Source organism: Homarus americanus, unplaced genomic scaffold (genome assembly GCF_018991925.1).
Source record: "Homarus americanus isolate GMGI-L3 unplaced genomic scaffold, GMGI_Hamer_2.0 scaffold20465, whole genome shotgun sequence".
Lineage (NCBI taxonomy): Eukaryota > Metazoa > Arthropoda > Malacostraca > Decapoda > Nephropidae > Homarus > Homarus americanus.
In genome coordinates this window covers 9,020,646-9,035,153 of record NW_024756914.1, presented here as the reverse complement: position 1 = coordinate 9,035,153, position 14,508 = coordinate 9,020,646, and the positions used below count along the sequence as shown (strand labels likewise).

Genomic DNA, 14,508 nt, shown 5'->3' with positions numbered 1-14,508 from the left:
TTTGTTTATTTGTTAATATATATATTGTAATTAAAGCCACTGCAAGAATTTCAATATACCCCATAATAATGAGGTGATAATTTGGTGGAATTTATTCCTGGACCTATAGTACAAAGTGTAATTTGTGATATTGTTACACCCTAAGAGGCCAAGGGTCGTAACACATACTCAAGTGTCTTAGTTCTCAGTAAGGCTAAAGCAAATATGATATCTGATCAAATTTGCTTTCGCCTTTTTTGTTTAATCTTCCCCATTTCTTAAAACTTTTTATTATAGTATTTCTGGTGATCAGAGCATCTCAGAGCCTGAAAAAGGCAAATTCTGATATATTGAAGTCCGATTTATCGAGGCTTTACTAGTAAAACCTTCCATATCTGCCATTCCAAAACTGTTTCTACTACCCCTTGTACTGTATAAACTCGACTATTGAAAATATTACGTTTAAACTTATAAAACCTGGACACTTCTGTATTAGCCCGTCTAAAAGAGAGTAACTTACATAAATATGGGTTATATACATTAGGTTTATAAAATTACATCACTCACGGTAGTTTTCCATGAGCTGCGAGCTATCATGCACAGACCATATGATAGGTATTTTCTACTGGCAAGTCGCTTCTCTAAGATGCTAGAGTCAGCTATTAAAAGCCGGTTCTACAGCCAGTAAACACTCGGCTCTCAGAACGGATGGGCATGTGACATGAAGCTTATTCTTGGTAAGGTTTGTCCATCGCCAACACTCACAGCTCATAGTGTTAATTACAGTGATATCCTAATTGACTGTGCATAATTTTTATTTTTATAAATAAATGGAGAAAAGACTATTTGGGTTTACAAACTTAACCTATAAACTTTCTATTAATGTGACTGAAGTTATCTCTCATCGACAAGTCTCAGGTAACCAGAAATAGTTACACTTCACCCAAAAAGTGGGCCTTCTGGTTCCCCCCAAATATAACACCATTATGTCTTCAAAAAGACCATTAACCAGTGGGGGCCCCTGTGGTGCTGCCTAAAACTATTAACATCTTTCTCTCTCAAGTGCAGAATAAGTGGAATTACTATTAGACAAACTTGAGGATTTCCAAAAACAGTATACTAAAATAGCTGTAACTGCTGGGGCCTGAGGCTGCTGGAATTGAAAAGTTCTACTATGTAACAAAGCAGAAAGTCTTCAGAACTACTGTATACTAAACATTATCATGTATTCCTGAACAGCTGTAAAAAAATATAAAAGAAAAATATAGACCTGATTTAATGTACACCTGAAATTGATATAGTTGTAAATATATTCTTAAAGACCCACTAGATACTCACTTCTGACAGTCAAGAAGTTCATTAAAGTACTCAGGGTGCTCAAAGCCCATACCCACATTATTCACCAACACACCAACGTCCATCTCCCCAAGTTCTCTCTGTAGTCGGTCATAAATGTCATCCTTGGTGAAGTCCACATCAACAATCTTTGTCTCAACACCATATTTAGTGCCTGAAAAGTTTGTAAAGTCCATAAATAAAGTTACTGGAAATAATACTGAAATACAGTACTGTACTTTCCTTGTACAGTATAGAAGAAGTAAAACCATAAAACATTTGAGAATATATTTAGATGTTATATATCTGATATTTTGTGTTGAACATGATGAAGGTTTTCTTAGTCATCTGACAACAGGATATCTTACTTATTTCTGCAGCCACATTCTGAAGTTTAAAAGGATTCCGACTGACTAACACAATCTTGAGGCCTCGACGGGCCAGCTAGGAAAAGAGAAGACAAAATAAATTCAGTATTATGAGCATAAACTAGTAATTATTGTACACTGGTCATCTACAATTACATATTGTGAGAGATATACTCTACACCAGTGTTTTTCAAACTTTTTTTACTGCGACCCACAACCAGAACAACAATTTGAATTGCGACCCATTAAACCTAAGTGTAATGATATGAAATGCGCAAAACGGATGACATGAGAGGTAAAGAAAGAATCAGGAAATGCTCTCCTTGCAGTCGCTTCCTAGACTGTACATTACAATAACCAAGCCTAAATTATGGTGCATTTATATTTATTTTCTTATTTATTTTCACGACCCATTTTATTTTTTTTTCTTATTTATTTTCGCGACCCATTTTTATTTTGCGACCCAATTTATTTATTTCGCGACCCACTGAAGGGTCGGGACCCATAGTTTGAAAACCCCTGCTCTACACTACTGTACTGTACAGAGAAATAATGATGCCAAGTAACTGTTGACTAATACAGTACAGGATAAGGCTCGAGTCATACATAAACACATTCACACAACCAAAAATACACATACTGTACAACACACACATATATACACTATGTTGAAATGCCCTGTAGTTTGAGCTTCTCCCCACCTAATTATTATATATCATATTTGTATCACTTATGTTATTTGTATATTGTTTGTAAATCAAAAGACCCATTCCCCAATTATGTAACTGTATATTTTCAGCCTTCCTGCTGCCATGCTCTTTCAATAAACCGTTAATTATTATTTTTTTTTATTATAAACACACACACTTACAATATATACTGTACAACACACAAACAAACATCACAACACATACAGTAATGCCCATGATCTCAACTCAGAAACTGGATCCTTAACACAAAGGTTGCACCATGTTTCTCCCACCCCCAACAGGAGGAAAAAGATATACCTGTACAGTACTGTACTGTAATACTGTATACTAACAGGTGTGAGTGACATTACCCCAGATGATAAATTGGGACATATAAATTTTCTGTACGTACAACTTCAGAATATGGAGATTTTTAAGGAGGAGCAAACTTACTAAATACTGATCACTGTGAAAAATGCAAAACACTTCCTGTATTAACATTTGCATACACTGTAATTCTCAACTTACCACTACAGTATTTACAACAACAAAAGAAGAATAACTACAATATCATGGTTAGTTATAAGCTCTTCTATCATGCTAGTAATACAAAAAAGTGACACATTCCTTTACTGGTGAAAAATGAATTAATCCACCCGAGACCAAACTCTGGAATCATATAATATGACCTACAGTAACTACCCATTTTCACAGGTCTACACTAACTACTCTAAAATGATCCAACTAACAAACTTAGGAGAGAGTATTATATGGTCTCCTACATTCAGCTTATTTCACCTGAATACACCCTAATCCTAACCTAACCCCCTTAAGCAACATCAGGGTGTTTAATCTTCAGGTGAAATATGCTGGGGTGCCTAATCTTCAGGTCATCTGTATAAACTAAAACTTCCTATTTCATAATACTACTTCATCAAAATACTTACTTCAAATGCATAAGCTTTGCCAATACCGTCTGTAGCTCCCGTAACAACTGTAATAAAACAGATACAATATAATCTACAGTTTATATTCCAGTATGGTAGAGTATAAATAAAACAAGGACATAAACTACTCCATGTACTACACAATATTCAGACAGAGCTCTTCTGGAATTATACCTAATTTCAGTAGTAATTTTCCCTAGAAATTATACAATAGAATAAAAGTGTTGGTGGTAAAGTGTTAACACCTGTACAGAATCTCAGCCCAGGACAGATGTGAGAAGGGTGTTATCCAGTGTGACACTAAAAATACATGGCAGGATTTCTCTGGGTATGAGTTTCCTGGACAATAAGGTTCACAAAGTAACAAAGAAGAGACCAACCACCCAAATGGCCAGTACTGTAAGGTATTGAGTAGTGAAATGATAAATAAATTTGTCTCCTTAAGGTTTTCAATCAGGCATTGAAAATTTAGAATAGTATTTCATAATAATGGACATCAGTTCTGATATTAAGTCAACAAACTTTTGTTTAACATTGTCAGCCAGTGTCTTAAGCTGCAGTCACACTAGAGTTTCTACCTTGAATAAATCCACTGTAGCATTGACTTTTCAACAAACTCAAGCTGTCTCTACACTGACAACTTATTTGTTGTCGAAAGTGGGACAATACGGAGCGTCTGAAAATCAACGGTACGGTGGGTTGAAATTTGCTAACGAGTCTACAGTATTAATAAATTACTTCTTATTTTTCCTTATTAACATTAAAATGTAAAAAATTATAAAGAATTTCAATAACAAAACACAAGCAAACATGTCACAGTAAATAAAAAATAAGAATACTGTACATCACGACGGGGATTTCATTTGACTCTAGAGTACAGTGGGGTCTGGATACTGTATATCACGAGATAGGGTCTAAGGATATTTGCTCTACTGTATACTAAATCGAAAAATATAATTACATGTAATTAATGGGGAAAATAGGGTTAGGTTCTGGAGGCCAATAAAAGTGACTAAGCTTGACATAAAATGGCACAGTCTAAAGTTAGCAGAATATAAATTACATTGCTGGAATCCTTGCAAGACAGCGAATAATTTGAATATAGACATCATATATTTTGTACAAGAGATAAAATTTTAGTCTTTTTAGAGTACATTGGTCCCTCGGTTAACGAACACAATTCGTTCCAGAGGGTCGTTCGTTAACCGAAAATTTTGTTAACTGAATCCATTGTTTCAATATGATATTGGGTAATTCGTTCCAGCTCACCGAAAAGTACATAAGTGTACAAAGTAAAAAAAAATGCAGTAAACTACACTTACTTTGAGGTGTGTATGTAGAAGGTTCCTGGTTGATGATGATGGGAATTAAAAGTGGGGGTGGAGGAGAAGGGAGAAGAGAAGGAAGTGGAGATGGAGGAGAAATCACCTTTCAGGGGACCCATGCCAGATGCCGTCATTTCACCAATAAAATTATAAGTTCACTAGGTGTAATTCAAGATTACAGGTATTTTATTTAAATCAACACTGCACTGCGCTATATATTTTCAATATGTTAACTAAATTTCAGAATGATCAATAATTTCAATGAAAAATGCAAAATTATTCAAGACACCAACAAAATAGATGTTCACTCCACTGTCAACAAAGCCAAACTGACGCCTGGTGGCTGAGCCAAGCGGCTGATGGGCGCACAAAAAACTAGTTCCCTGTACTGCATATACAGTGATCCTCAGTTAACGAATTACCTTCAATTCGGTTAACGAACAAAAATTCAGTTGACGAAATTCTTACGAAATCATGTCAACATATTTTGGCTTGCTCACCAGCTGGAAGATTAGTCCGCCAACACAGTAATCGGTTCTAGGGCTTATATTCGTTTCCATTGGAGTAAATATCAAGAAGGTTATGTTATTCAATATTTTTCTAAGTTTTATACTAAAATTATTAGTCGTTTTAGCTTACTTAACACTTATTGTTGAGAAGACGCCAATTTACCAGCTGTGCCGTGTATATATACAAGACCCCACGCTTGACATCCAGTGTCTACACTCCCGACATTTGTTCCGGCCGACAGTCCGGCACTTCCATAACCACATATGTTTATGTTACTCTGCACTGTCTTCATGCCAACTATCAGTGTAAATACTTGTAAATAGACATTTTTTGTTACAAGTATCCATAATCTTGGTCAATATCCTTGGTGAAAGTGCAAGTTTTCCACCTGACAGTAATTCTTTAAGAGAATCAGAGGGCGTTAACATCTAAACCCTCGACAGAACGGATCCCCGCATCTCAGTTCTAGGTTGTTTGCGAGGGAAGCGTCATAGAAGAAAAGTGTCTTAGAAATGTCTAAGCTATTGATTACAAAAACAAAAGGTAAAACTATAGTTTTGGTCATCCCCGTATTTAGATATCAAAACTAATCTAACCTAACCATCCTAATCTAACTGTGGGCTTTGCCTCCCCCCCCCCCTAAGATTCCCCGGATGACTTTAACAATAATACTGTAATAAAGTACCAGATAAAATTCTTGACATTCAGTTGGTAGTAACAAGTGCAATAATACCTTTTCTAGTAGTTATCTGATTTTCAACTCAATATATATATCGGATATGCGTAAAATGCAAGAAAAGCGTCATAGAAGAAACTCGTCATGTTTTGTATGAAACTATCATTAAAACACAAACACTCTATATCCAATTATGTCCTCTACTATAAACTGACTCACAGCTCAGCATCACCTGCTCTGAGTTCTACTGGGTAGTGAGTTGGCTACATAGTTACAGGCAATCAACACGGATATTATCCTTGTTATCCCTCATGTTGGATAATTTTTTAGGGCGTTTTTTTGTTGTTTTTTTACGGGAAATAGCCCTCCCGGGCACAGGTCATAGACCCACAACGGGCCTGGGGAGCGAAAAAATAAGAGTAAAAAGAAATTAAAAATACTGTATAAGAGAAAAAGATAATCAAAATCTAAAAAATTACTTTTTTGCACATAAATAAGCATGTTTTTCTTTGGATACAGTACAGTACTACAATAAATACTGTACTATAATATCATTACAGTGAGCCATCGTTTAACGAACACCTCGGTTAACGTAATTTCGATTAACGAACTGCCTTCCATAAGGATCTTCAATTCGGTTAACCAAAAAAAATTCGGTAAACGAAGTTCTTACGAACCGACCTCAACATGTTTTTGCTTGCACTGACCGGGCAACCAGCTTTAGTATCAGTCCGCCAATACATTAATCGGTTCTAGGGCTTAAATTCCTTACTATTTTAGTAAATATCAAGTTGTTTATACTATTCAATAATTTTAAAAGTTTAATATTCAATTTTTTAGTCATTTTAACAATTATTGAATATAATTGAAGGTAAAGTGACTAGTTTAATGAGCGGCATCCAGCCTCTTAACACAGCAAACAGGAGTTAGTCTCTCTGTTTTCACTGGAGGTAACATCTTGCTTGAGACTCTCTTGAACTAAACGCTTTTTTTCTGTGTTTCCAAGCAAATTATTGGTCATTTTGAAATATATTTTACATATTGACAATATATAATGGGTGAAATGGCGCCATGGGGTGACTTCTCTTCCACCCCAATGCCTTCTCTTCTTCCTTCTCCTCCACCCCCATTCTAAATCCCATCATCATCCAGGAGCCTTCTCCATACACACTTCAAAGTAAGTGAATTTTTCTACCATTTTTGATGAATTTAGGAAATTTTCGGTGAGCTGGAACCAATTACCCAAAAACCCATTGAAACAATGGTTTCGGTTAACGAACAACCTTCTGGAACGGATTGAGTTCGTTAATGGAGGGGTCACTGTACTTCTATTATATAAACAATGGACTGGCAAAATAGCCCAAAACAGCCTGTCATGCCATTGCCTTCACACTAGACTTTCTACCGAGAATAAATCCACCGTAGCGTTGATTTTTCAATGAACTCCTCAAGTTGTCTCTACAGCGACAACTTATTTGCTGTCGAAAGTGGAACGATACGGAGAGTCTGAAAATCCACGGTACGTTGGGTTAAAATTTGCGGTTAATGCTGCCATAGAAACATACAATGAAACCATCCCACTTTCCAACCGAGCTCAAACTGTGCGGATCATAGCGTTGACTTACTGCCTGTGGATGAAATGCTATCATGGATTTAGTGCACGGAAAACTCTAGTGTGACCAGTAAAGTAGCCTATTCAAAATAAAAAGGAACTACGTACAGTACAGTATATGGTAAGTTCCCTACAACTGCTTTAAGTGATGGCTTTTGGACTAACAGTAACTCTACCTAATGCTCTTAGAATACTTTTGAGTTAAGTTAGATAAGTTAAGTTGGGTTTGGTTGAGGGAGAGGTTAACTTACCAGACCAAACACCAGTCTTTCTTCACTGAACAGACCAGTCACCCAGGGGCACATTCAAGGGGGGAGGGGGTTCCTGGGGGGTCCAGACCCTCCTTTTTCATCAGAAAACTCCAAAAAATTTTCTTTAATGCAGTATTGTTCTCAAGTATTTTTGTACAGTAAAAAGTAATTACTATTTACTTCAGAATATCTCATCTGTGCACATGGCTTCAAAATGGCCATGATATTGGTCAGATTTCAAAATAAATTTGTGGGGGTTTTAGCGCGCCCCAGCTGGACTGGCTCACTGAGCTCCCCAGGTTCTCCCACCTACAACTTCTTGGAACCCCCTTTTGATATTCCTGGATCTGCCCGTGACCAGTCTTCGTCTTCCTTACCAGACCAGTCTTCTCTTCCTTACCAGACCAGTCGCCAGTCTTCTCTCACTTGCCAGACCAGTTACCAGTCTTCTCTTCCTTACCAGACCAGTCACCAGTCTTCCCTCAGCCACCAATTACATTTCAGGACACTATCATCCTCCCAAATTCTGAAATAAATATGTTAGGCCTCACTATTTCCTCCAATATGTCCTGGAAATCACACATCCTTAGTATAACTAAAGCTGCCTCCCGAAAGTTGGGAATGCTGTACAGATGCCGCAGCTACTTCACTCCTGAGCAGTTGCTTCAAGTATATAGGGGATTCATTCGTCCTAACGGAGTACTGCTCTCATATCTGGGGTGGCTCTTCTTCTGTCCAACTGTTAGATAGGGTGAAATCAAAGGCATTTCGTCTTATTAACTCTCCTCCTTTAGTCGACAATCTCTCTCCCCTTTCTCTTCGCCGCAACGTTGCTTCACTCTCTCTTTTACAGGTACTTTAATGGGCAATGTTCGGTGGACTTGGCATCCTGTGTACCGCCGGCAAGGCCATGGATTCGTAACACACGTCTTGCCCGCGGTGCCCACCGTTTCTCTGTGGATGTCGGTCACACTAGAATAACCCGTTATAGTACCTCCTTCTTTCCTCACACAGCCAAACTGTGGAATGCTCTGCCTTCTTCTGTGTTTCCAAGCTCTTACAATCTGTCTCACTTTAAAAAGCTGGTTTTCCGGCATCTTCGTGGTGTAGATTAATACAGTACAACTTTTTTTTCTATAATTACAATTTCTTTCTGTTCTTTTTTTTTCGTCCCCCAGGCTCCGTTGTGGGTCATTTGACCTGTGCCCGGGTGGGCTAATTCCCGTGTAAAAAAAAAAAAAACATTCACCAGTCTTCTTAGAGGATAGATTAACTTACCTTTCAGTATTATTGCACTTACACACCGTTCATTCCTACCAGTAATCTATTATCATATTTGAATAAGACGTCTAATTATAAGATAATTTTCATCTATTACATTACCGGCAGAAATGTATAATAACGGAGATAGCATATCCAAAATTATCTCTATTTTCTTCCATTAATCTTCCTCCATTATCGCCTGCCTCACTTCCAACACTGCGTGTCTCCTTCATAAATCATCACGCGCATGCGTTCCCGTACACGTCACGCAGCCAATCAAAAGCGTTTTTGCTTTTGGAACCAATTAAAATGATTTTGGGTTTAATTCGCAGTATATTTGGCTCAATCAAATTCGAGTTTTATTTTGGGTCTCATATTTTGAAATTCAAGTTCAGTTCCGACTATGGAAGTCTGCGATGGGTGTCACTTAAAGTATATGGAGCTGAATTCGAGTTTTTGGGAAAAAAACATAGAAACTATAGCATTTTTTTGATCGCATGGTGTTCTTCCAACCTCAGTAAAGTGTACTACGAGCAAGACTGAATGTAAATATCACAAAGACCAACATATGTGGCCTTGTGTAAGAATCCCAGAATACAACGACGAACAAGAACCAGGCCAATAAGAACTACCGTAGGTGATTCCATCATATGTTGAGAGTCAGTTAGGTTAGGTTAGGTTAGGTTAGGTTAGGTTTTTGTTTTTCTAGTGTTTTTTGATGTATTTTGCTGTGATTTTTTTCGGCAAACATTCAACGAAAAAAAATCGAAAAAAACGGCTTTTTTCTGCCAGAAATGAAGGTCATATTCGGTCTAACCACACAAATACACTAGAAAAATATATTTTTGACTTTCTAACAAAGAAGAGTGAGACAATGCAAATTTACCAACTTACCAGCCCAGTCACCAGTTTTCTTGAGAGAAAGGTGAAGGCCGAGAGCCGCCGCCAGGAAGGAGCCGTAGACCCCCTTCAGGAGGGACCAACACACACGGGCCGCCAGCAACACCACCGCCGCTTTACCAACCACCTCCCACATCTTGTCTCCTGCTAAATGTCTTACCACTACACCACCAATAAGGCCTTCTTCTGGGGTGAAAGTGTGTGTGTTTTATGTAACTTTCTCTGGAGCTCGACACACAAAAAGTCTTTCGTCCAACTCCCTGACCGAGTGACTCTCAAGAGCCGTGACTCCCAAACACAATACTACAATGAGAGCTTATAGTGGATATAAAATAGAAAATAAGTGCTTAAATATATTACTATGAAGTTCTTTTATATTTTGTATACTTTTTAAAATATCATTAATCATCTTCAAAAATTATATTATTTTATTTTTTTTTTTTTTTTAGGTATCATACGACTGATATTTTCTCCATGTTCAAATCAACTGCCTTCACGCTCCCCTCTCTACCATGTGCAGGGGTTCCCTTGGTGCCACCATCCCTTTACTTCTCACCATGTACAAGTCTTTTGTCCGTTCCTGTGTCGACTACGCCGCCTCTGCCCTCGTCAACATTAGTCGGACTGCTGTCAACCGTCTCGAAGTTATCCAGAGGAATGCTGCTCGTATCCTTGGGGCTCCTCAGTGGACACGCTCTACTTCTCTTTATACCGAACTTGGTCTTTCCCTCTTACAGGATCGTGTCCAGGAGTTTTACCTAAAAACTGCCGTTTCCATTCTACGGGATCCGCGGGGCAACTATGTCCAAGCCAACTTGACTCCTGCTGTCCGAGGCCGACCTCCATCTAGAAGACAGTGGCGAGGGTCACTCATCCGAGCCCTTCAGGAACACGACCTCCTGCCTGATATTGTTGTCACATACATAAGAACATAAGAAAATAAGGAGTCTGCAATAGGCCGGTTGGCCTGTGCATGGCAGCTCCTGTCGAGAGTTACTACCACTCTCTATCATCCATGAATCTATCTTGCCTCCTTTTGAAACTTTCCAGAGTTCCCGCACTTACTACAAAGTTGCTAAGCTTGTTCCACTCGTCCACCACCCTATTTGTGAACCAGTTTCTTCCTATCACCCCTGCTGTTGGTTCGTCTCCTTCTCCCTGGCTGGATTTTCAACTCGGTGCCGTCACAACACATTCTGGTAGATTGTTCCAAGAGTTCACAACTCTCACTCCGAAAAAGTTTGCCCTCATAGATTTCTGAACTTGAGGCTTCTTCAATCTGGTCCCTGAGATATGCTATGGACTGTCAGTTGGTTGAAAATGTTCAAAGGAGGGCCACCAGACTGCCTGCACTTCGGCACCTCAGCTACCCTGAGAGATTGGAACGCCTGAGCTCGCCTAGCTTATACTACAGACGGGCAAGGAGTGACCTAATTGAGGTGTATAAGCATCTCAAGGGGCACTACTCAGTCGAGTGTTCTTACTTGGTCTAGATATCTGAACGACCTTCTTATAAGACCCAATAATTTATTTGCCTTTTTTTTTAACTTTTATCCTCTTCATCACTGATCGGCTCGTTAGCCACTTGGGCGATCAGTCACGTCTCTGATTACTTTTCCTTTTCTTTTATCCTCTTCACAAAAGATCGGCTCGTTAGCCACTTGGGCGATCGGTCACGTCTCTGTTACGAACTGTTGGCAAGTACTGGGCATGCACCGGCTCCTGAATGTACCTGAACCCGCTCCAGTGTTGGTCAAGTCTGGTCTTGAAAGAGCTCACACTCCGTGCCGTCACAACACTTTCTGGTAGATTGTTCCAAGAGTTCACAACTCTCACTCTGAAAAAGTTTGCCCGCATAGTTTTCTGGATTTGCTGCTTCTTCAATCTTGAGCTGTGACCCCTTGTGGGGCGAGCGCCTGCCAGCTCCAAGTAAGGACACTCGACTGAGTAGTGCCCCTTGAGATGCTTATACACCTCAATTTGGTCACCCCTTGCCCGTCTGTAGTATAAGCTAGGCAAGTTCAGGCGCTCCAATCCCTCAGGGTAGCTGAGGTGCCGAAGGGCAGGCACCAGTCTGGTGGCCCTCCTTTGAACATTTTCAACCAACTGACAAACCTAGCATATCTCGGGGACCAGACGGGGTTGTAGTGGATTTCTCCCCTACAAACGCTGTTTGTCGCTGAGTAGCCGACCCCACCAATTCCCCAGTGTATGCCTCGTGGTCTGGGTCAACCAGCGCCGCCATACATCACGGAGCGGGGGTCAACTACTAAGCCACGCCAACCCCCGCTATTTAAGACCAGACCTCGTTGTGACCTGCTCTTTCTACCTACAGCCGCAGCCAGCAACACCTCTTCCTCCGCCGCTGCCCGGCGGCCCTCGCTCCTCCTCCGCCTGCCTGGCGGTCCTCTCTCTCGCCGGCGACCCACAAGCTTGTAGTGGACGTCTCCCCTACAACTGCGTAGCCACAGCCACCACCTGCTACCGCATTCCGACGTGCCGTCTCCTAGCAACCAAGCGAGAGCTGACGCCAGATGGTACGGTTGCTTAGCAACGAAACTAGTCACCGGCAACTTTCTGGGTTTTCCCAACATGATTTATAGAGGACTGGCGGCTGCTGCTGGGTATATAATCTCTGTCTCTCCATTGAGATTGATTCTGCCCATCTTCCTGAACAAGCAACACCTCCTCCGCTGCTGCCTGGCTGCCTTCGCTTCTCCTTGCCTGCCTGGCGGTCCTCGCTCCCGCCAGCGAGCATGGCGACCCACCAGCTGTCCTTCTCTGAGCTTCCTCACCAACCAACTCTCATTCTGCCCACCTTCCTGAACAAGCAACACCTCCTCCAGCAAGCTCCACGCTGGCCCCTCACCACACGGCACCTCCAGCACCAGACTGTCTGTCATATAACTTATATTATACAAGAAAACCACATTAGAGTTTCCTTCTATCCTGAGTGCTAGACAACATTAATATCTCGATACCCCTACAAATGGTGACTCCCGGAGATTAGCACTCACACAGGATGGAGGAGACACTGATGCTCCCAGTCTTCAAGCAGACACCGGCTCCTCTTCCTGCCCCAAGCACCACATCCTACGACCCCAGCACACCCGTCCTGCCTCAGACGCTGACCCAGGCCCACACACCCCAGCAGGCGCATCTGACGACTCAGTACCTGCCGTGAGGGAAGCACACAACATCCATCGCCTCCACACCCCCTCTTTTCTCCCTCAGGTACTCCCTGCTAATGTCCTGCACCCTGCTGCTGTCGTGGACCCAGCTGCTGTCACGAGCCCTAATCCGCTTCTGCTGACGCAGCCCCTGCTCCTGACCCAGGCCCACACACACCCCAGCAGGCGCATCTGACGACCCTGTACCTGTCGTGAGGGAAGCACAACATTCATCGCCTCCACACACCCTTTTTCTCCCTTCTCCCACAGATAGTGTGTATCTAGACAGTTGTATTTCAGCGATCGGCTCATCACGCCATCGCCGTTGTCTCACATGAGGCATGCACCGCCCGGTCTGCCTCACATGTGCTAAGCAACTCTACAGACAACAAGTCTCCTACACCGCCTGGAGGGAAGGGGGAGTATTGTAGTGGACGTCTCCCCTACAACTGCGTAGCCACAGCCACCACCTGCTACCGCATTCCGACATGCCGTCTCCTAGCAACCAAGCGAGAGCTGACGCCAGATGTTACGGTTGCTTAGCAACGAAACTAGTCACCGGCAACTTTCTGGGTTTTCCCAACATGATTCATAGAGGACTGGCGGCTGCTGCTGGGTATATAAGCTCTGTCTCTCCATTGAGATTGATTCTGCCCATCTTCCTGAACAAGCAACACCTCCTCCTCCGCCGCTGCCTGGCTGCCTTCGCTTCTCCTCGCCTGCCTGGCGGTCCTCGCTCCCGCCAGCAAGCATGGCGACCCACCAGCTGTCCTTCTCTGAGCTTCCTCACCAACCAACTCTCATTCTGCCCATCTTCCTGAACAAGCAACACCTCCTCCAGCAAGCTCCACGCTGGCCCCTCACCACACGGCACCTCCAGCACCAGACTGTCTGTCATATAACTTATATTATACAAGAAAACCACATTAGAGTTTCCTTCCATCCTGAGTGCTAGACAACATTAATATCTCGATACCCCTACAAGCTGTTCTACTGTGAGCATCCTCACCAACCAGCTCTCTCTTCATCACGCTTGTAACCATGCTGCCTTCCCAGCACCAAGCTGTATTGCACATCCAATACAACATGTATATGGAGAGCACATTGTGAGTTTCCTTTCTCCACACCATCCTGAGTGAGAACCAAACAACCTTGAACCCCACACTACTACAACAGTACTCCAGATGGGGAAGCACTTCACTCATGAAGATCGTTACGAGGGACAGACCGTCTAGATATCTGAACGAACTTCTTAAAAGACCCAATAATTTATTTGCATGATTTACCTTCTTCTTGCAATGGCCCGAGAACTTCAGCTCATTGTCAACATACACACCTAGGTCCTTCTCACACACAGTCTCAAATAGTGCAGGGGATGGAGTCGGAGCTTAGGGATTCGGAGTTGGGATTCAGGGGTCGGGAGTCTGGGTTTAGGGGTCGGGAGTCGGGGTTCAGGGGTCGGGAGTCGGGGTTCGAGTGGTGG

At 41.7% G+C, this 14,508-nt stretch overlaps 1 protein-coding gene across 1 annotated transcript in view; it reads right to left on the bottom strand.

Moving 5' to 3' along the window:
* Positions 1–10,171, bottom strand: part of LOC121857081 (very-long-chain 3-oxoacyl-CoA reductase-like) — a 35,676-nt gene extending 25,505 nt beyond the window's left edge. The window contains exons 1-4 of the mRNA XM_042352932.1: positions 9,850–10,171; positions 3,319–3,365; positions 1,683–1,758; positions 1,318–1,489 (exon numbers count right to left, since the gene is read on the bottom strand). Coding sequence (XP_042208866.1) covers positions 1,318–1,489; positions 1,683–1,758; positions 3,319–3,365; positions 9,850–9,991 — 437 coding nt within the window. The 5' untranslated portion in view covers positions 9,992–10,171. The remainder of the gene's footprint in view (positions 1–1,317; positions 1,490–1,682; positions 1,759–3,318; positions 3,366–9,849) is intronic.
* Positions 10,172–14,508: the final 4,337 nt, after the last annotated feature.